Source organism: Scomber scombrus, chromosome 17 (assembly GCF_963691925.1).
Source record: "Scomber scombrus chromosome 17, fScoSco1.1, whole genome shotgun sequence".
NCBI lineage: Eukaryota > Metazoa > Chordata > Actinopteri > Scombriformes > Scombridae > Scomber > Scomber scombrus.
In genome coordinates, this window is record NC_084986.1 from 10,269,125 (window position 1) to 10,293,276 (window position 24,152).

At 42.7% G+C, this 24,152-nt stretch overlaps 1 protein-coding gene across 1 annotated transcript; it reads right to left on the reverse strand.

The window, feature by feature from the left end:
• Window positions 1–14,933: 14,933 nt before the first annotated feature.
• bmp2b (bone morphogenetic protein 2b) lies at window positions 14,934–21,081 on the reverse strand. The gene is made up of 3 exons (XM_062436994.1): window positions 20,683–21,081; window positions 19,372–19,739; window positions 14,934–16,223 (listed from the first exon to the last, which is right to left on the reverse strand). The coding sequence occupies exons 2-3, from the start codon at window positions 19,724–19,726 to the stop codon at window positions 15,310–15,312; spliced, it is 1,269 nt and encodes a 422-aa protein (XP_062292978.1). The 5' UTR covers window positions 19,727–19,739; window positions 20,683–21,081; the 3' UTR covers window positions 14,934–15,309.
• Window positions 21,082–24,152: the final 3,071 nt, after the last annotated feature.

Sequence of the window (24,152 nt, forward strand, 5' to 3'; positions counted from 1 at the left end):
CAATAGCACACACCTGCCTGATTTCCATCTATCAGTCAAGTCTCCCTTTATGTCTTGGGACAGTTGGGAAAAGTGGTAGGTAAATATAATTTCTGACAGTGTGACAGGAATACGAAATAGTCCCGACTCGGAATTGAGTTCTTAGGGCTAATCATCCATGATTACAGCCTTGGAAGCCAAAACACACTCCATGTGAAAGAGGTTGTTTTCATCTGCATGCTGCAGCAGCACGGCTGGCTGACAGAGTTACCTATTCTCCCGAGGGCTCTCACTCTCCTTCTGTGTCTATTGGACCGGGCTGCAGCAGGTCTCGTAGCCCCCGGGGACTGTCCTGGGAGACCTGGACAACATTGGCAGCAGGCGGCTTAGCGGTGTCATTTTGCCGTGGTAAGCTATGGACAAAAGCATCTCTTGTTGTCGCAAGCTGTTTGTGGTGCTGCTTTCCCAGCCCTGTGGAAAGGAAAGGACAGCCAGTGACCAATGCCAAACAAACCTGCTCCAGCTCACCTGTGCAGTGAATGTGGAACCGAGTGACCCAGATCTGGATGGAAACCATTGCAAATATTTCCCAGCAAGGTCTGTGGAAGAAAGATTTAGCTGGGCCTCTCAGCTGGGAATTTAACTAACTGTAAATGATTCTGACTCTCTCCAGTTTGTGTCATCTGTTCCTAAGAAGTAGTAAACAGTCGGTTTACCATCAAACCATCCAGCACGTAGCTCAACGCAATGCAAGGTGCGGACTAAAGTGTAATAAAACTTCAATGTCTAGTAAAATTGCGTGTTTATCATGTCACATGGTGAATAATTTATTGCGTAACAGAACAAGTAATGAGAACAACAGCGTGATTAGAAGCAGAGTTGTTGTTGATGAGCAGTGAATCTGTTTATTGCCTTGTCTGTGCAGTGCTGCTGGCAAGGCAAACCTCTTTTGACCAAACTACAGCTCAGTTTAGAAGTGTAAGCCATGCTACAAATATTTGGCTTGGCCATGGAAATTGAATTATATTGGCACAGAAAACCTAGAAATAAAAAACAGCAACCTTGGGAACAATTATGCAAAGTAAAACGTGGTTAAAAAACCAAGTGCTACTGGTTTTCTTTTCCATCCAATAGGAAAAATCTGCATTAGCAAAGTTTATCTCCCTTAATAAATATTTTGAAGCATTTATCCTTGCTTTGGAAATTTTAGCTATAGCTCAATATTGCAGTGTTGTATAGCTTTAGTTGCATATAGCCTTAAAAGAGTGCACATTTTAAAACCACAAATACAAATAGCATTTAAGAATTGTTTCTTTTTCCTCAGAACATGTAATGCACCACAATAAATATCCTTTGACATAAATAGCCGTGTCTGCTTCTGCAATGAAACATATACAGGATAATTTATTGTCAGTGTCAGTGTATTCATTTCTTTCTCTGCTCAAATTTATTGTAGTAGAGAATGTAATGTTTTACACTGACAGTGTCTTGATCACAGTGTGTCTGCCCAAGTTTGGTTAAAATATCACCACCTGTGACAGCCAACTGGCAAGAAAATCTCCTTCCCTTTATTTGAAGAAAGTCTGAACAGGATACAACTGAGTTGGGAAATAATACTGCAATAGAAGCAAGGAGGATTGACTGTTATACAAATCAAACAACCACTATAATATTATACTGATATCTATGAGAAAAATGTTACTGCCTGTGTTACTTTAGGAATATCATTTATTTTACAGTGGTGTAAAAATGTAAATAAAATAGCTAAGATATGGTCACTCTAAACCCTAAACCCTAAACTAAACCCTAAAAGATCAGTTCCAATAAAATATGCTTTAGGACTATTAAAGGACTACTACATAGTGCTTGAATTTTTAAACTTAGAGAATTTCATTTCTTTTTAATTGTAATGTCAGTATAGCTTTAATGGCAGCTCATTATTTTTAAATTGCCCCACTTTTTTCTAGTTAGTTAATGCTGTATTTACTGAGAACGCTGTTGACTGTAAACAACAGTTTGAACCTGCCAACATTAGTGATAATGTTGTTAACTTGAGAATAGACTTTATTTCACTTTTATAACTTTGTTACAGGAAATTAAAACAGCAAATTTCTAGAGTTGAGATATTTTGGGAACTAATTTTTGAACTAATAATAATCCAAGGACCACTAAGGCATTTCGTATTTAATTGGGATCACACATGGTGACAGATTTTGAGCTCCTCTCCACACTAACCACAAAAACATAGGGTTATTGTTTGTCATGAGGGCCTCATCAGTGGGGCATTGACTGGGTCTTCTCTCATTAGCCATTGAAGCCCCACCTGCAGAACACAGGAAACACAAACACCATTGCTCTCATTGACACAAACACTAACGCGGCTAGCCAGCTACCTAGCTAACCATCATGCAAACCTTTAAGCCAGCTTTGTTTGCTCACAGCTGAGGCTCAAAAGAAAGGCAGGACCAGTGCAGAAAAGGGCCAGCTTTGACAATTTTCACACAAAGGGAGCACTGTTGGCTAACAGTGAGCGGCCTGTTTCTGGGAGGTTTGCACTGTTCCTGGGGCCCATTTCATGGAACAGTTAGCAAGGCCAAAGGCAACCCATGGACTGTAGTGATAGTTAAGGCCTTCGGGGCCAAACCTGGGTCTGGGTCTCTAGTTCTCCCCTCTGTCCCCCACCCAGTTCAGAGTCTTTCACAAAGCCGAGCAGGGACTCTGAGTGCTGCAGGTGTCCTCTCATAAAGACCCACATCACATGGGCTAGTGGACTGACTGACTGACTTGGCATGTTTGGGTTTTTTCCCCTCATCACAGGTGTTGGAAAAATCAAGACAATAATAAAGTGTCATATACTCAGTGTAGGCTAGTGAAATTATTTGTCGTAATAATGGTTTTGTGTTTTCATTATGTAAATAAGTCTATAAGCTTGTCAGTCACCATAATGCTGTTGATGGTTTATGTTACTATTAGATGTCAGTGATCTGGGTGTGGATTTAATAAGGATGTGGTTGGCTTCAGTGGTCTAGAGTGTCAAGAAAGGTGTGGTTGACTTATTCAGGTTAAAGTAAAAACAGTCCAGGCAATTATTAATGGTGAGGTTAGCATTAAAAAATAACCCAGAACTCAGCTTGCGCTGCTAGCACTATCCATCACTCAGAACTGGGCTTAGGCCAGATCATTAATTTTTTTTCTAACACCCATCCACAGTGTCGGTATTTGAGAGGATGCTTCCTCCAGCTGCAACTGCAATTGCAACAGCTATCAAAAAGAACGGTCTCTGCCTTCGTTTGATTTAGCCTTAATGGGATGGAGAGCCCAGAAATACGGCTTGCGTGGTGAGAAGGGGAAAGAGGAAGAAAGCATGCGAGTAAAGACGAGAGGAGAGAGAGAGAGAGAGAGGAGAGAGAGAGAGAGAGAGAGAGAGAGAGAGAGAGAGAGAGAGAGAGAGAGAGAGAGGAGAGAGAGAGAGAGAGAGAGAGAGAGAGATTAATATCCAGGCTTCTCTCCTCCTGACCACAGAGTGGGCATAAAGAGCTCGGCGCCTCATTGATGTCAACCCTAGCTGTGCCTGTCCTGTAGTTTTCAGTTTGGTTTGGACAGAACAGGCGGCCTGGCCTACAGGGGTTGGGAGGACAGGGCCAGGGTTTCCCACATCACTCAAGGGCCTCTGATAGGCGGTCACACAGGCCGGTAATGACAGGGGGAGAGATTTAGTATTAAAGTCTCCTCTGCTGCCTCCTCTGCTCCTGTCTGACGTCAGGCTGTTAAATACGGGGATGAGAGCATGGCATGGCCTATGGGGAAGGGAGTTAGACCTGTCTTAAGTATACAGCTTTGTGTGAGAGAAGCCTGGCTGGCTTCTCTTGGAGTGTTGCTAAGGACACAAGCTGTACACAGCAAGGGGGGAATTTGGGATCACAGTCAATCATTAAAGGGATTTGAATCTGCCATAAATATAAATTCAGTCAAGGTAAATGGTGATAGGATTGAAGGAAGGAGGGACTTCCATGTACTAACATAGTGACTCATTGTAAGTGGTTTGTAATTCTCTGGGTGGACTCTGGGTTAGCAATACAATAATACCGGCCAAAACTACCAGTAAAAATATTCTTTGTTGTCTTTAGTTGTTCGGAAGTCCTGGCTTGCCACCGTTTCAGTTTTATAACCACTGTCCCACATACAATACTGAGGGTTTTTCCCTGGTTTTTTGTAGAGTATTATAAAATTTGAGTTCATGACTAATGAACTTGGGAAGCCAAGTAGATGGCTAGAAACTGGTTTAAAAATGTCATATACTCACAAGTAAAGGGCCCCATTGTCTTTGCCAGTTTGCAACTCAACCGTACAACCAATACCCAACGCAGCTCAGCAACATTAAAGCAGCCGATTGCCGCACCTGCATCCACAGATCATCACACCATTGTGGCATTTAAAGAAAAGGCCTCATTCAAACACGCCCCCTGACCTTCTCCAGCTAACATAAACTAATTAGGCTGGCTCTGAAAGGAATGGCCCGCCATTGGATTAATCAGCCTCCACAGATCTGGACCATGCAATTCTGCTCCAGCCAGCTCTCCCCACTAGAACCTCATTATCTCACGTTTTCAAAGGAGCCCCATGGCAAATAGAAGAAGGGGCTGAAGGGATGGCAAAACGGAGGAGGTGGTGGTGCAGGAAGGGGCTTCCCCAGTTCCTCTCTTCTCACATCGGACTCAGAAAGGAAATGTCAAGCGTGAAGCTCCGAGAGTGGTCAGTACCGCTCAGTCCAGCAGGCAGCACAGAGGGGGCCTTTGTCCACCATCACTTAGCGCCAATTACAGCCCGTCAAAATAGTTTTTCTGCTGCGGGGCGACGTGTTAATGGGCCCGGCGTTGGGTGTGAGGAGCGACCTTGTCCACACACACCAACCAGGGGTCAGGGGTTAATAGGGCCCCTCTGATGTGGCGGATGAGATTTCTGCAACCTTTAGCTGGCGAGGGAATGCCAGGACAAAGCCTGTAGAATGTGATACAATTAGGCGGACAGCTAGCCATCCTGAATGGAGTTGCTTCGTAGAAGGGGAATAGCTGCATTAGCTAGGAGCAGATGGGCAGCCGGACGCTAGCCAAACAGGTGCCAGGGAAGGTCAAAACCCCTCCCAAATGCGAAAGAGGACCCAGGTGAGGACACAAACCCTAGCCAAACTCAGGGCTTTATTTGGAGTGAACAGCAATTAAAAATCCTGTTGAACAAATGACTGCTCTTCTGGATACAAAGAAGGTCCTTTTGTACTTGTGAAAAGGTCAGAGACCATCCAGCCTTCTGTAGCATTTCCCATCCCAATCCTGAACCCATGGAGCTGAAGCTTGGCTCAAACAGAGGACAGGGCCAGAAAGCCTTTAGTCCGCCCTCAGCCAAACTTGGAAGCTGTCTTTTCTCCCATATGAGAAAGTGAATTTGGCATGATTGGCGTCTGACCTATACTGTTTTTCCTAAGTAATCAGCGATTATCTGATGCAAGATGAAAAAAAATCCTGGCAAAAATAAATGTTTGTAAAATTGCATTGTGCTACGTGTACTTGGTCTGGGCATGTGAGCACAAAGCCAGGCCTCCATTTACACCATAAGTGTGGGAACAGAACCAATGCCAAACAACCCATGGGTTCTTAGAAGGCCCACAACACTTTGCCAGGGAGAGCTGGAGATTTTTGAAAAAATACTCTACACCACACTGAGCAAATCCAACCACATGCAAGCCTGTGGGAACTAGCGGATGACATCTATCCGCATATAAATACTCTCAAAATACTTTCAGGACTTATTGGTGTACAGATTGTTCCCCCCACCCAATCCTCTTGGAAATGGTAGTAGTGATCTGGCCCCCAGCTTCATCTACTTAATGTTGAAATAAAGGAGGTGATTGAACTCAGCCTCCAAATTGGATTTGTTTAATCTGCATCAAGTTTGAACATCCTGTGTAAACACAAGCGTGTGCAGATGCCGGAAACGCCACGGCTGGAAACGTAAATGCTCGTGGTTGACTTTGGCAGAGAATCAGAAGAGAAGAAGGGGGAATAAGGTCTGTACAGAGGCTGGATAACTTCCATTGTTACTGGAGGGTCAAAGGCTACTTCTTCTACAATTAGTACTTCAAAATGGTACAGACTGATGATGTCTGACAAGAGAAAAAGAGAGACATTTCCGTAATTTTGATTATTTGCAGATAACATCACCTACAAAGTATAGATCCTCTTTAATTTGATTATTATTGTCATTTCAGAAAATGCTATTTGACTGCTAGGATGTGTCAGCCTTGTTAGACTCAGAACCTCTGGGAACAGAATCTTCAACCTCTCCTCATAACCTTTACACCAAATTCTACTTTGGCAAATGATGTGGAAGCAAAATTGAATAAACACAAATATCATTAAGAGTTCATGTGTTCCAGTTAAACAACCCTTTGGTTAGACTCTCATTTCCTTAATGGCTTTGCAGCCGTATTTCACCCTCATGTTAAGCCACAAATCTTTGGCAACCAACATGGTCTCTTTTGCCTTGTTTTCCTCAGAGATAAGTGAGAATATGACTTTGCCTTGATAGGATTTATTATCCTTACAGCAAAGGCTATACCCCTACAAGCCCAACTCATTAGGGAGTGTGTTTTGGGGAAGGGGGGAGGAGAAGTAAAGGTCACGAGAGGTTAATTCCAATCGCAGTGCCTCCTTGAAGCAGCATGACAGCATGTCTCCTCTGCTCACAGATTGGATGAGTTCTTGGAGATCAGGCTGGCCTGATGACAACGTGTGGAAGATTGAGTCTCTCTCTCTCTCACACACACACACACACACACACACACACACACACACACACACACACACACACACACACACACACACACACACACACACACACACACACACACACACACACACACACACACACATACACACACTCCTACTCCTGCATATGTATTTATTGGGTTTATTATTGAGTGGGTTTGCACTCACTGTATACATTAAGTTTATTCAGGGTAGTAATGGTTATAACTTCTAAAGGATTTGTGGTATTATGTCTGCCACAACAAAGGCAATTCCAATAAACCTAATTCTAAACCTAATTTGGATGTTTTGACAGTTTCACTGTTTTATGTGATTTATTATGTTCACTGTCTGACAGGTTTGATATGTTACTGCACTGCCCTTGTTCTTGCTGTTGTCTTTTATTGTTTTCATCAGCACAAGCTGCCGTTTTATAACTTATCAAAGTACTACACCTTGATCTTGAAGAAAGCAAAGAGAGCAAAGGAGAAGAATGAAAGAAAATCAAAGATGGGGGAGACAAAGGAGTGGTGAAGACATAACAGCAAAGAAAGAAAGAAAGTATGTGAAAAAGAGAGAAAGAATGTGAGACGGAATGAAAAATACGAATGAAAGGAAGAAAAAAGAAAACAAAGACAGGCGAGAAAGAGTGAGATGTGGGCCATTCATAAGCAGACTTCTCTAAGGGATCTCGGGCCAGCACACCTGCTACTATTCACTTCAGAGGAAATAGACACTCTGTGGAAGAGAGGCTCTTGGCCTCGGGACAAAACCGCTGCAGCGCCAAATTAGAAACAGGAAGGACTGTGGGTAAGGCTCAGATTAAAAACGCACTCCCCACATGGACTCAATATACTGCAGCCCTGATCCTGCTCTGGAAACCCAAAACCCAACAGCACTATTTTATGTCCCAGTCAACAGAACACCCGCTGTTTGCACAGTGACAGTACAGAGATTCAGTCCAATGTCAACTCCTAAATGTTGGTAAACTGTGGCCCTCTAAATGCTGCCCATTCTAATAAGGAAAAAAAGTTTCTAAGTATACTTTATCAATTTCCCCAGTCACAACTGTGGGTACTTAATAATAGTGCATCACAACTGCATTTTCACCAAGACTACTTTGCCCTTAACGCCGGAATTTATACTTTATATGAACCCAGTTAGGAGGAAATTATTGGATGTCAATGAAAACCAGAGTGGTCTTGAGTCTTCCTTTTCTCTCGCAGTGGCCTCTTTCTGGTCTATACCATCTATCAGCATCAGAGCCAGATGGTTGTTATGCACACACCAAAAGGGAGGACACAGCACTGAATTTCCCACAGACGACCATTAGAGCAGCTAATGTTGTCAACAGGCAGCTAGCAAGAACTAATGATCCATAACACAGTCTATAAAGGAGTGAAACTAGCAAGAGGTCTGTGAATGTAACAGGAACGGAAATGAATATTGATATATGCCTGCTGCCTTCCTCTTGTAACCCTTGACCTCTAACGGGTTTCTCCTCTGCTGACGGGAGCTGTAAGGCATTTCCTGGTCGTTCACATATATACTCGCCCAATCTGAGGGAGAAAAGAGCCAAAAAACGTTTGGTTTTATAAAAAAAACAAAAACCATAACTTCTTACGGCCCAGGATAAAGGAAAAAAGTATGCACTCATTCTCATACAATATTTCCATTTACTCATGGGCCTGTCCAAGTAGTGTGTTCCCCTCAATCTATCATTTTCACTGCGGTCACCGATGGTAGAAAGGCCTACTGTAATTATTCCTACAGATATTGAGCACATCTAGAAGTTGTTTCTCTTCACTGGAAAACAGAACTGCTTCTTTTTTACAAAAAGGTTACATTTTCATTATGTGAAGCTCACTAAGGATTCACAGAAAGATTTTTAGAAGTAATTGAATGCACAGACTCAAGGAGGCAACAAAAGGACATATTTGTATTTTTAAGAAGGAACAAGCAAATGAGAAAAAAAATCACAATAATTCAGCTTTAGGACTGAATTTATGTTCCATCTATCGCTGTCCTATTCCTCTCCTGTTTGTTTGATGTGCCTTTCTACTCTGCAAAGCCTTTGCCTCACGGAAGAGGTCATCACTAAAGCTATGAAGGGCTGCATTCAACGCAGGTCCGCTGACTGATGTCTGAGCCAGGCACACTGATGGATGTACACACATAAATACACACACATGCATACACACATTATGCCAGACGGGGAGTGTGCTCAGTAGTGCGACTCTAAGAGGAAAACCTGCCATGACATCACCCAGGGGAGTGCAGGTGCAGGGCCGGGACAGGAAGTGAGTCACAGGAAGCTTGGTTAGGCAGGCTTTGCCATGCCACTGACAGGCTGTGGGACAGCAGGGTGAAGGAGTGCGAGTTACACCTCGTAGCAGAGCTGGCTGGGGCCCTCAGGTTGTGGAGCTACTCTTTACAAAAACAGGCCTGCCTCATCTCCCCCTGCAATCAGGTTGATGAAGCCTCCTTTCGAAACAAGTGATGAATATGGAATTGTATTTTTTTCAAGCACCACTGTACTATTTTTGTTACAAACACAATATATAACATCTTATTCCTTTTGATGAATTTTATAAAAGGGAGCTAGACAAAAGAGTGTGTGCATTTCATGATTCTATTTGGTGCACAGTTTGGCTCAGCATCTGATCAGCAGGTTCTAATTGAGCACAGAGAGTATTATTGTATACTATTATAATTTTTGTATACTTTATTCAGTTCCTACACCACATATTATAAGAAACAGTGCCAATGCCAGTACAACACAGTGCATGCTCATGGGGTAAGGCTCGTATGTATACATAGTTCATTGGACCTAGTTCAGAAAGTGTCTGCAAGAATTTCATCTGAACATTTTCCAACCTGGAGTGCTCATGCACAGAGATGTGTGACAGATGGATAGATGGAGGAGATGGTGTATGTGTCCTTGACAATGGCAGTCCAGTGGTTTAAACAAAACTTATTACGCTAATGAGAAAAGTGTGGGGAATGGATTTGTCCCATACCACCCAGGGAAAGAGGGCCTGTTTCCCCTGGTGCACTGCATCTGGAAGCAGCCTCCTGGTAATCTGCTCTAAGTACAAAAGGTTCAGCACCAGCTTGTTCTCATAGACCACCAAGTGAGGCCCCGAATTCCATAACAGGTCTCCTTTCATAGCTGAGGATCAACTGATGCTTGGTGGACTTAGTTCCTGGTCAGGAGATCCTCAAGGTGCTCACATCCACAGTTTGCAACTTATGACAATATTATTAGGGTTAGTATTCTGTAATCCTAAACTGTGAAGATGTGTACTTCAATCATAAATAAGTCAAACCTTCTTTAGCTTCCTTATCTCCATTGCTACCAGGACACAGAGGGGAAGACAGTAGCTTTTGTGGTACCAGTTACAGTGTTGGTTGTTGCCATCTACTGGCTAAGGACAAATAAAAGGACATATTATCTCATTAAATTCTAACTTTATCTGGCCTACATACTTTGTTTACATACACATATAGAGACTGTTTACACATCTTTATTCTTGTATTAGGTTACAAAAAGCATTTTAATGTTCAAAAGCGAATTAAAAAGGAAAATATTTAAAATTAAATCATGCAGTCAGTTCTCATTTTAAGCCAAATATTTAGAATATTGTCTACCACAGATACCTGAGTAAAGTACTCAAGATCTAGACCATTTATATAAAGATAGATATGTTTGATGCGAGTTTGAATGTGTGCTAGTGTGATATTGTATTTCTTTGATGGTACTGTGTATTACAAGCGTAGGTCTATTATCTCTCATCAGACAAAACACGGTTTTGAGCTTCCTTTTCATTGCTAGTTCTGAATGAGAACATCTACGATTTGAAGTTGTATGCGTGGTAATGCATGAGATTTACTGTGTCAGAGATTGACATTTATTTAACAGGCATGCTGGGGGATGTCATGTAGTTCCCTTTGATTGATCTCTTCACTTCCTGCTACAAAGATGGAGGCCGCTCCCGTAACCACAGTACCCCTTTCAAGCTCAGGGTGTAGGATACGCCCTTCGGCAAGGTTCCAGGATCAGTCGGGTTTACCCTTCCCCCCAAACTTAACTGTAACCATCAGAGGAGTAAACACGACACTGACCTTAGATCAGTGTCTAGAGGCAAATCCATCCTCAAGCCTGTTTTAGAAGCCCATATGTGGTCCATATGGAACTCTTTCCTGTATCCTCTGTGGAAATGTGTTAGTCCACAAAGTGCAAGGTACACATCCTGAAGTCCATTCTTATTTGATCACAGAACAACAGTTAAACATAAAAGGAAGGAATACTAATTATCTTATTAATTTACCAAAGTCTTCCATTATTTCTTTCACATGATTTTCTGTAATCAAAACAGTGAGAGAGACCAGGATAGGATCGATTTGTGCATACCATGTTAGGACATCATGAGACATGTGAGAGTTATTCATAGTCCTCGGATGAGAGATGAACAGCTCTGATGTTGCAAGGTCGTTTCTCCTGCTGCTGCCCCCCATTGTCCATCGATAAAAAGTGTCTGGCGTAAGGTCTTGTCCATCCTCTAAGGTTTCATTGCCTTGTTCTCTGGAGTATCATAATGGTAGACAGGCTTTTAACTCTGTACTGTGCAAGACTGTTCTGCTGTGTGTATAAGGCTATATAATGGTCTCTTCCATTGAGTCCCAGCCAGAGGTAATGACTTCAGCATGTCACTCCAGGCCAACTCCACTGTGATTGCATGGATGATTAGCTCTTACAGTAATGGTAGTAGCAGAACATATTTCAGGAGCAAGTTAGCGATAGTTTTTAGTAATGTTGCTGTCATTTCCTACATGTGTTTTGTAATGTGAATGTACTAATACATTTGATAAGTTAAAACGAGTGCATGTGTTGCACATGTGCTCACAGATAGACTTTAATTCATATGAGCTTGCACGTGCAGACATATGCACATGGAAGAATGAAAGGCTTAGATTGTATATATGTAAAGTACTATCATCCGTGCAGTGATTCTGGAAAAGTAATTTCCATATTTGCTCTGCTCCTGAATCTGTGGACGCCTGTCTGTTTGATGTGTTCAGAGCTGCAGCGCAGATGCCACAGTCTCAGCTATGCTGGACGTCATCTTACTGGCTGTTCTCGGAATACAGAAAAAACACCATGTGCACCACCTCTAAAATTAGTGTGTGCAGCACATGAAGGAGAAAAGTAAGAAAAGACTCTAAAGTGGCTGCTGTCTCTCTTCACTTCTCTACATTTTCGTGTCCCACCTTGGCACAGGGCCAATTGAGATCTCCCATAGCGACTGAGCCCTCTGTTTCATCAAAGATACACGGCACGCCACATACTTTCCAATTCTGGGCCAGCCAGAAATCTGGAAATCTGATTTTATAACCCTTATGATTTGGGTTGTTTGGAGCTGCAGATAGTTTTGGTGTGGTTTGCTGCGCACTAAACAAAACGAATGAGCCCTGCCACGCTAGTAGGTCCCAGCTTCCAGTGTTATGCTCATCAGTTGTGTGGCTGCTCTGTTGTGTGTTTGTGCGTAAACAAAGACGGCGAAGGACACCTTTAACTGATTTACCAGATGTTCATGGAGAAGGAAGGGGAAAATCTGTTTTTGGAGAGTTACTTTGCAGAGGTCTGTGCAGCAGGTGAAGAGAATTTTGCCAAGAACACAGTTGTGCTTTTATAACTAAATCATAGAAGTCACACAGACTAAATTTTTAGCTCATTCTCATTCTTTCATGCCATAAAATAAATTTGGGTTTAGAATACCGTTGTGCACACACTGTTCAAAAAGGATAGGGTCTGAATTGAAACCATGTACTCAGTCCCAATCAGTGGCTGACCACACTTGGAGCTACTTGTCCACAATGACGTGATGAGCCTGGAAGTCAGTCAGTAATGGTGGAGATAATAGGTCCTTATTACTTTGACCCATGACCCCTGTTCTTAGTGAGAAGTTTAGGAGAGGTCCCTGAGGAGCTGTCTGATACTAACAGTGGAGGAACAGTGACCAACTCACAATCTAGCTGGAACCCAATTCAACTGTGATGGGGTGCAGGAGGGGAGTTTCAGGAGTGAGTGCTACCCATGTGTCACCCACCCTGGGAGCAGTATTTCCACCCAACCCAATGAAAGGTTTATGGACTTAAACTATAAAGGCAAACCACTAAATCTAACACTTTTTTAACACAAAGATTTTTTCCCCTCTCCTGATGTTACCCTTGAAACTCTTGGCTTAAACGTTTTTGGGGTTAAGGTTTTTAGTGTTGATTTTTATCAAATGTTCATTAAGTGTGCCAGCGAAGTGACTTCCTCCTGAAGTCCATTAAAATTTTGCTGCTACTGGCAGAGGTATGTGCAGCCCATGTGCGGGGTTGTGGTATGGTGGGGTCCACAAAGGAGAAATGGACACCAGATGGGACCAAGGGGGGTGGAGATGCAAGGTAGAATAAAATAACACATGCAGAAGATTGAAACTGAAATGTGGTAGGAGGAGGGGGTGCATATGTGTGTTTGTGTGTGCATATTGGCAGGGTATAAAATAATTGGATAGTTGCATCATCTAAAGTAGACGGGTGATATACACCCTTGGAGGATAAGAATGGGTAAACAGACGTGATCTGAGGCACATGAAAAAAAAAGTGACATTTCAATGTTTTTACTGCCTGTGAATAAAGTCTCACGGCTCCTTCTAAATGTTTTGATTTACATTTCCTATATAAGTAACAAGCGTATCTTTGTTCAATGCACATTTGTTTTTGAAGAGAAAAAGCCCACCAGGAAACCCTTGAATAGATGATTGAAAAAACAACCGCGTTGGTTTTCCATGCAAGCGTATGCATGTGTCTGAGATTGAAAACCAACATTCCACGGTCCCAAAGTGCGCTCACATAAAAAACATTCTATTTAGAGCATTTTGAGCTGCCTTGTGATCCCTCCAAACCCTTTCTAATGCAAACACAGCAGAAAATGCAGTCAGTCAAACTCCGCAAAACTCTCCCTCTCTGTTTCTCTTCCCTCTCTCATTATCTGATCTGCTATTGTGGCTGCACTATAAATTTTCATCTATGTCTTTCTGGAGAAGTTCTAGTCATTTCAGTTTGGTCTTAGAAATTACATTGTTTCCATCGAAAACATTGCTGTATGAAGATATTGACACAGGTGCTCCTGCTTCAAACTGTCTTATTGCAACATATGATATGTTTTGTTTCTGCCAGCCAGCCATCCCCAATGTCTTAGTGAATAAAACATGACTCTTAAGCTTTTTTCGGTGTTAGTGTATGCTTTTGTTTGTGTTGCATGTCTTTATCTGCTGCTGCTGAGCCGTTTTGTGAAACATTCCAACTGATTTCCAACTTGGGATTTTTTTGGTGTTTTTTTTTTTGTGCCGAAACACATCAGAGCCTTATGACTCAGAGACGACAAAGGAAGGCCGCCAAACTCTGTAAGTGGGGAAGAATCTGTCTGAGCATGTGCAGTATGTGGACAGGTGCAGGGATGTATTTGTTTATCTTCATTAATTAAAGTGCCAGTAGGCTCTTTTCTTGCTGTGGGCCTGTTGGTGTGTCTGTCTGGCACAGTTTGCAATCTTTCAGTCTCATAACTCACTCTAAATAAACGTTCCACAAAAGCCCTGCAACAGTATAACAGCTTAGAGTAATTTTTTTTCACCTGTTAATGTAGGTTAGCCACAGAAACAAATAGGAACTTGCTTTTAGAAAAGCCTTCCCATGGATCTCTGCAGTGATATATAATGCATGAAAACATGCTCTGGTGTTTTTCTATTCCTCCCATGGGAGTCAATCACATTTGTGGGCTTGTAACTTGTCACTCCCGTCCTGTGACCCTACACCCTACTGCAGTTCATTACACCAGTGGCACCCTGACCCGGCCCTGTCACTTTCCAGTCCACGCCTCTATTGTTGTTAGTTTCCAATTACACTGACCAAAACAGTTCAATGCTTGGTTTCAATCAGTGTAAAAGTGTGAGCTTCTTGTCATGTGTTATATTTTTGTTCAGCTAATTTCTGTCAGATTTTGAAACTCTGTTATTCAAGTATACTCAGCCATGCATGTTGTCCCCTGACACAGATCCATCAACAGGGGCTGGTGTTCACTGTAGCTGATCTTGGAAAATTGGAGTGACCACGTTTTCTCACGATAAATACACAATATTTATTTACAAATAAAGTGGTTATAATAGAAATAAATACAAAATAAAAATCTGAAAAATTATACTTCATGTGGTATTGCACCCATTTCGAAATGTACATCAGAGATACATTTTCAAAACCAGTAAAGGAATATTCCTCTGATTAAAATATTTATTTTTCCCAACTTTACGTAGACATAAATATATTCATATATATATTTTTCTTCTTGCACAATAGCTCTGTTTTGTGTTTCTTTCATATAAATAAACGTCTTCATTGGGAAACCGGGTGTCCATAATAACCTCTGATGTCTCTTTCAGTCTTTCTTTGCCCACTCTCGCTTTCTATCCATACCACTGTCCGTTTCTCACCGGCAGCCACATCCTTCGACCACCATGTCCTGGTAGTTTTTAAGGATGACCTTCTCGTATTCATCCAGGTAGAGCAGAGAGATGGGGCTGAGGTCAGTGGGCACACAACAGGCTCTGGGGATGTTTGAGTTGACTGAGTTGACCAGCGTCTGCACAATGGCATGATTGGTAGAATTGAGGTGGTCTGCTAGGGGGAACGGACATTCCCCGTGGCAGTAAAAGGCGTGGTAGCCAGGGGGCGCCACTATCCACTCGTTCCACCCCACATCACTAAAGTCCACATACAGGGCATGCCTCTTGCAGCTGGCCTTATGCTGGTGCTTCCTGCGTTGTTTGCGGAGTGCCGCCTGACGCTTTTCCCGTGTGTGGAGCACTGAGTCCCCACGGCCATCATGGCCGTATGTTACCAGCAGGGGCCGAGCCTGAGGCCATGAGTCCTGGTCCTGGTGCAGGGACCGGCTCACCCTGACATGCCTACTTCTTCTCTTGGCATGGCCCCCATCAATTTCCCCCTCCTCTGGGTGAACCACCTCCACTACGAAGCCATGGTTGTGGCCTTTCCCAGAGGTCCACTGAGATACAGCTGGGCTGACGTCAAAGCTCTCCCATCGGCTCAAAGAGTCCTGCACTAGCCGAGTGTCCAGCAGACGAGCCAGAGGTTCCCCACTCTGAGCTGCAGGAACCCCAAACATCTCATAAATGTTGATACGATGGGAGCCACCAGCAATAGTACTATTACTAATGCTGCTGTTTCTGGAGTTGTTGTTGGGGGATGTAGCTCCCATAACCTGATCCCTGTAGATACGTAGCTCTGCAGACGTGATGAGCTCATCTTCAGGGATAGAAGTGAGGTTGAAGTAGAACTGCTGGGTCGTTTTGCCTTTAAGGCTGGCCAGGGCCTCCATAGACTCTACGAGAGATAGCACAGAGACAAACATAGTGTAAGATGATGGGGATATGGAACAGAGAGTTAAGGCATGGTACAAGAATGAGAAACAACATCTGTGATTAAAGCCTAGTTGGCTTCATGGATACACTGTGAGCAGGGAAACACTGGCCAAGGATGGTTTCTCACACTGTTTCTTTTGCTCTCTCCCTGTGCACAACTTGCAGCCTTCTTTCTTTGCAGCCAGCCAAGCTGCCACGTGGTTAGAGTGAGTGGGTGTGGGCCATTGTCACACAGGCTTAACATACATCAAGACTTTGCATGTATGACTCAGTTTAATCGCAGGGAAATTCTCACAGTGACGCAATGCCATCATTAGTGTCATGTTCATAAATTTACCTGATTAAATGTCAGAAGATGAAAGCAGTGCGCTTCCATTGGTTGATAAGATCAAATAGCACATTTGCCTGCTGCACACAATTCCCACTAATAGTGCGCATGAAAAAAAGTTGTACCATATCTTGATGTATTGTCAAATCTACGTTTTTATAGAGCAACATTGAAATCAATATGGAGTCAATTGGATGAACACCAACGCAAATGCCGGCACTATTAACCTTTGCAGGACTTGCTAGCTCTTAAATATCATCCATTGTTAAATGTTTAACTGTGAATAATACTTTGTAAAATCCATTATGGAGAAGATGTAGGATATTGTTCATCTAAATTCAGGAGAGAATCTATAGACCCCAAACAGTAAGTTAGGTATAGTATGTTGATATTTTAGTATTAAAATGGGCTAACAGATCTGAGCCTGGAAATGCCATCTTCTGAAAGTGCATTTTAAGACACCAGTTATAACTATTCTAAGTCATATAAAAGTCATATACACAGTATATACTTTGGCTCATTGGTATTTCCCTCTTTAGTGTACAGTAAATGACAGAAATCTAAGTAAAAGCTGCAATTTTCTTTGATGCAGTCCCGCTTTGAACTCTTACTTTATGAAGATCATAGATGATATACACTTTTTAATCTGTTTGGTGTGGTAAAATAAACACAAACTTTGAACTCTGTGCTTTTTCAAAGGAGGCATTTAGGAAATTCCACCATCTCATCCTAAACCTCCCTCCAGAGGCACAAAGACCTCAATTAGGCCTATCACTCCTTATTTGATGTGGGAAAGCCCCCTGATTCTCTTTCCCTCTCCTCTGTCCCCAATCCCTCTCTTTCTCTCCTTCCTCAGCTCCCAAATCCCCTTCTCCCTCTGTTCTCTTAGTCCCAAATCCTCTTTTCTTTCGGTCTCCCTCTGTCACTTTTCCTTTGTTTTTTTCTGCTGCAACGTTTTTCACTCTCTCCCTGTCTCTTCTCAGAAGAACGGCTGTGTGAACAAGTTGAGGCTTGTCAAAAAAGTGTGAACCACAGATATGAGTGTATCAACATTCCTAATTTCTTTTTGCGCTGCATGCCAAAACAAAAGATAAAGGCTAATGTTGGGTCATTCATCACGGACCTGTCTCTGGCAGCCACTTCCTGTGTAATGGTGGAAATGTTCTATTTGGCATGGAAAATGGTTATTTTTGAAAACTGATAGCAGTGAAACTAATTATCCCAGTGAAATTAATATCAGCATCAGATGTGATGAATGATTAGAGCTGTTTGCTTTGATGTGCTGCACTTACATCTGTAGATACATGGTTATTATACGGAGTAGCCATTATTTCCACGTCTCTTGACATTGGAAGTCTAACAACCCTGCAGCTCTGTTAGCATAGGATGAAAGAGCCAGGGGAGCGTATGTAAACACAGTGAACACATTCGTAATGGCCGGTGGTGTCAAGGTGTGTGCTGGCCTGGTGCAGAGGTTTCCAGTAGTGGGCTGGGAGCAGTCACTCAGCCTGGCTGCTCAGGTCGGGGTTGTTTGTAATGTGTCAGAGTAGCCACTGGGTGTCATTGCACTAGGCCCCTGGAGAGCACCCAAGCAACCACCCCTCTGACTCACCCCTGATGGAAACTTCCCCACTGAAACACTTAGCACTCTGTATAAGGACTCTGTGTAGAGCCCCTATGGACTCAGTAACTGGTATGTTGTAAAAACTGCATCATGAACCACAGGAAATCGAATGGTAGATACACAGTTGCTGTATGTTTGACAGTAAAAGTTGCAATCCTTTTTTTATCACACATAAATCATTTGAATATTACGACCAGGTGCATCATTCTGCTGTTCACCAGATAAACTTAATATATAAATAAAGCATTAGTTATGTTTTAATTCCACCTGTTGAGTTATTTTAAACAGTTTAAAGTAGCCACTTCAGCAGTAACATTGTATAAACACTTTCTGAATTACTGGTGAACTAATGCACTTTCTCCAGGGTCTATGAACCCTCAGTGTGTGAGCCTTATTCATCTGAGCAGCATATGTTGCCGGGGAAGTAACATGGAATTGAACTGAAACACTGAATTCAACAATCAGCGCGTAGCCAGCATATAAACTAAGTGAGCAATTATGGTGTTATTGGAACGTGCGTAATGGCGCAAAGCGCGGAGAGAGGGGGTGATTTGGAGAGAATAAGACACACAACCCCCCCTCCCCCTGACCAAGGACAATTTCAGTCCTGTTAGAAATGACTCAGAATTCAGTCTGACACGATGACTTTGTCATAATGCGTGTTAGTATAATGTCATGTCGTGTGTTATTGAAGTGATGACTATCACCTGCGCAGAGGCACACCGCCCTTTATCCCGATCCTGTGGTGCGTGTCTGGAAAAACTGTTTTCAGAGTCCACGCAAACACCATCAATTATTAAGAAACAAATTACCCCAGGGATACCACAGCCTCTTGAAGTTTTTGAAGCCCGTGACAGCTGCGCCAGGGGAATGTTTGGTTAAAGGTTGCATCACTACATATATGGGAGTTAATTTAAGTGTGCATGAGATGTCTGTTTTTAAATCGGGTCAGTGAGTTTAGAGCCTATCCCCGAAAACTTAAGAGTTGCAAATAAATTGGACGCGTGTCACGTTTAAATGACTAACTCTCCATAAAACACTGAAGACTCTGAAGTTCAGTCTTGACACACTGAGTCATGTTTAAATATAGGTTTGGGTTGTCTGAGGGAGCCGAGGAGCTCTCCGGCTGACAGGTAAAGGTATGTCACTAATACATACCTTCATGGTGAAAGCTTCTAATCGTGTTGGCCTTGCTGGCGGCTCTCTCTGCGTGTTTCCCCATGCTCTTGGGCCGTTTAGTGCTGTGGTCTCCGTTTGCTGAGTGCATGCGGTAAAGGTCCACCATGTACTGCGGCACCACGGCTTGCTTGCTCGGGGTCGGCCTGCGCCTCAGTCCAAACATATTGAGAAGCCGAAGCTCAAACTCGTTGAGGAAGCTCTCCGACTGCTCTGGGGTCTGCTTCCCGGATTCGCTGTATTTCCTCCGGCCGACCTCGGGGATAAGTCCCGTAGCACCTTCCAGCAACACCTGAGCGAGCAGCAGTACCATGAGACAGCGGACCACGGCGACCATGATCAGTCAGTCCCTGTGGAGAAAGTTGGTGTCTGTCAATACACTGGCGCTGAGGTATTGACATGAGGTAGACACAGCAGGGGCTTCACTGCAGCATTCCCCAAACTGTGTGTGATCCCCCCATACAGTACAGGAATAATTGAAGGAGGGAAGGTTAAAAAGGGAAGACACCTCTTCACTTTGAAGCAGAACAAAAAAGGGGGCTGTGAATAACAACCCTGCCGGCTATAAAGCGCGTCTATCTCAAACAGAAGATTGATCTTAACATGAGCTGTAACATGAAGATATCAAGGTGAGGAAGTTATGAAAGAGACGAACAAAAAAGGGAGAATGACACTGGAAATAAGAATCAAAGAAAGTTGCGGGGGAGACTGCAGACATAAAGTCTCCAATTAGAAGAGATAACAAATCCTGTTTAGTGAAGTGATCTATGAAAAGAGAAGAAATGGAAGTGAGCGTAGCCCGAAAGATCACAAGAAGCATGAAAGAATGTCAGAAAAAAAAGTTAGAATACACAGCCTAGGAGAGGCATTCAGACGGCGCTACAAGCGTCTATTTGCAGAGGCTTTGACGGTCATGTATAATCATAAGGGATAGAGTTACTTCAAGAGGCTTGCAGGTGTTAGATCTGACGTGCGTACCAGGGCCAGATGTAGCCCGGGACAAGACATCAAAAACATCTAAAACTAAATATCATCTGAGTAGCACTTCCTCTAAAGAAACAACGTTTACTGTATTTCTCTCGTCACTGTGTTTTCCCCGAGGTTCAAAATGGGAACGCTTTAACTTTTACGCACACACCCTATAAGCATATATAATGGAAGATCTGACGATTCTCAGTTCTAAAGTACACTTTTCTCCATGAAGCAACTCATCATGTGCCTGCTGATATCATTAAGTTTTCATTTCTAGTGATATCTTAAACAGTTTAACAAAATACATCACTGTTATTTTACCTGACGAGGAAGCGCTGTGTCCGGTCGTCGTTCCACCTTTGGGCTCCGATAAATTCCACATTAATTCGTGTTTAATCCACGCTGCTTCTCCTTGGGGGACCAAAGACAGCCCATGCCCTTCTCCGATCGACTCTCGCACATATTCTCACCAGCTGCAATTCGGGTTAGGTCTTACGGAAAGAAAAAAAATATGTTAAGTCTATGAGGAAGCGGGTTCGCGTAGGCAGGACCGATCTAAGTATAAAGCATCTTGGTGGAACATCTTAAAAAGAGAGCAGTTGTCTGAGACAAAAGTTGAGCAGAGCTGGCTTTTGGAGAGGTAAGCGCACTGAAGTGTCGCTCCTCGACTCTGCAAGTTGGGGAGCGCGTCGCCTCTCCTCTGTGCGCCACAGCGTAGTGGTTCAATTGATTGGTGCCTTCTCTTCCACCAGCGACTCCTTTTGTCATACAGTGATGTCACCAAGGGGCTGTCAATCATTTGTCCTCTATAAAGCACCTCCTGCGGACTTCTAACCCCGAGGCTCCAAACTTTTTCATGTCTAAAACGATGTCAAATAAACACACATTAGAGCCATGGACCCTTTCGATAAGATTTTGCCACAGAGACCCCCAGGGAGATTTTGTTTTCTAATGGCTTTGGGGTCAGTGGAATGAACCCTGTTAGAATATCTATTTTATACAGCCTCCACATTTAACGAATTCCAGTTGTAAATTAAAGTGAAATTAAACTATTCTTCAAAATGCTATGACAGTGCCCCACACTCCCCCATTGACACTGGCTTGCTTGCCTTCAAAACGATTTGAATACCATCAGCATGTATAAAAAATATATCCGTCTTACATCCAACTCTTTTTCAATTGCGTCTTTGCATTTTCTGGAAATTCACATCATAAAAATAGTCATAAAGTCAACATTAAAACCATACTGTTGCTTCGTTGTGTGTTTTTGGGTGATTTTCCATACATAGGAATAGCAGCTGCCTATTTGCGCAATGTTTTTAAATAACATCAGAATGGGTTGTTACAGTCCTTAGGTGGTGGCAGGATTCTCATGAATTTGACACAGAGCAAAAACATGTCATCTCTCTGATGTCTCATGAACAGATAATTGATCAAGGTGTTAATAGCTGGATCAAACATGTTTAGCTTTTGGATTAAGGCTAATGGATAATGGCATCACAGTGTGTTGCTTTTGTGGTTTAAAGGATTAGACCCTGCTGTGGGACTATCACATCTTCCTGCTGTACTTCAGTTTGTGTGTGTGCGCGTGCGCGTGTGTTCGTGCGTGCAGGTACATGTCCAGTACATATGTGTCTGACACCAGAGCTGATTTATACATGCTTCCTCGTGGATGAATCTTTTCATTTCAGTCCAATTCACAGCAGTTTATCAATATATCAGTTGTAGAATTTGGCTGCACACGTTGCCGTCTCATATCAACAATACTCTGCTGGTTGTGTGTGAGCCAAATGAGACAGAGTCAGGAGAAATCCCATCAGTTCCTCAAGAGAATAATAATCTTTCACATAGTTTAGGTAATACTTCACATTTTGAAACTTTGTTCACACAAAATCCTGCTTCAAAGAGACTGCTTTGGCGCAATATAAATTATGTATATCCTCATTTTCTTAATGTATGTCAAATGTTATTCACTGCCATTTATGTTCCAAGGCTCATCTAGATTTTGGAGAGAAAATCTGGTGGGTTTGTACAGTACATGCTGGTAGTGGCAAAGAGGGGTGAGACAATCTTTGCTGCATTGTTTTTAGCCTGTGGGGTGTAGTCAACATCATTAATGTTTGGGACATCTCCATATGAAAAGCCCCCATTGATACCCTCTAGTGACTTCCATTAGGTGATGATGGTGGGGCTGGCGGCTGTGTTTAGGTCAAAGCACCAGGCCTGTTTTCTTCCAAGAGATGGCAATAGATTAAATCCCACAGAGATCAGAAGATATCTTTGTCTCCTTTCAGGACAATAACATTTTATGAGGGATAATCCCAGATCATCCACTTAACAATTAAAATACAGAGAGGCCCATGGGTGCATGCCGTTACCTGAATGGTAGTGGGCACTCGTTCTTGGCCTTCCCCAAGCTGGATCAAAGCATTTTTGATTTGATTTTCTCAGCTATGCATCTTTTACTGTCCTGTAGTTCTTTTCATTTAATCGCCAAAATCAACTACAGGTCTCATACGGTGGCAGCATTAACTCTTTTTGCAGTTCATTTATTATATTTCAGTTGATTCATTCATTCATGAAATCAATGTATAGGATAACATGTTAATTTTTTCATAATGCATAGATTTCCTCTATTATTGTGTTAATCTGTTGGCAGTGATTGGGTCTCTGCTGTTGCCAAAACACCACTTGGTGAACCTAGTGCTCTAAATCCAAGCCCAGGTAAAAGCTGCTCGGCATTTAGATGCTTTAGATTGGGGGATAAGGCCTCACACAGTAAGCTGTGAGTATCTTTAATTACCCGAGTGAGAGGATTAGAAAGAGAGGGCTTTATCTGATGCTTTCTCTCTCTCTCTCTTTCTGTCTGTATATATAAGTGTATGTGGTTTGAATGAGTGGGCAAGTAAAGGTGCGTGCGTGCATGCGTGCATGTGCGTGTGTGTGTGTGTGTGTGTGTGTGTGTGTGTGTGCGTGCGTGCGTGTGCGTGTATATTGGCACAACTTGTGTCAGGCCAGCACCGAGGAATGTGTCTAGCCAAGGCTGTTGAGGGACTTGATTAGTGATGCCCAGAGTGGTTTGAGAAGATCATGCGGCTCTGTGGGGTTTCTAAGTCTGATATTGTGTATATCATTGTTTTGAGCCAGATACATCACGCTTATCTAATCTCTGCCACTGATCCAATTACATGCTGATTGAAAGGACAACATTACAGAGCAAAAACCTGGCAGCCAGAGAGGGCAGGTAGAGATATCCTATCTGAGACACAAATGAACGACCTGCTGTGGAGGGCTCTGAGAGGTTAAACTGTGACTCAGCCAGACAGCATTAAACCTGCATGGCCACCAACATCACTAGCGCCATTATTTCCTTCCAGCTTGTATTTGTTTGTACTTGATAGCAGTAAATAATCCCTGAAAGTTACAACATAAAAAGGTCAGGAGAGTGGAGCTCCAACATGGATCTCCAATGTGCTATAATATTGAAGAGCTACTCTTTCCATAAACTGAGTGGTTTATAAACCTTTTTCTCTGACAATATCTCTAGATGTTCTATTGACCCATGGCTTAAAGGAAAAGGAAACATAATTCAAGTGAAATATGCAGTTTTGTCAAAACAAGCACATGTATAGCCTTTCCCACACTTATGTTAAGTTCTTATGTAAAGTTAAATTCCAAAACATTAATATACATCATACTCATTTTTATGGTGGTGTTGGGGTTGTACAGATACTGTTGCAATAAAAAAGGTCTTCACTACACACAAACTTGATAAACAAACAAGTAATCTT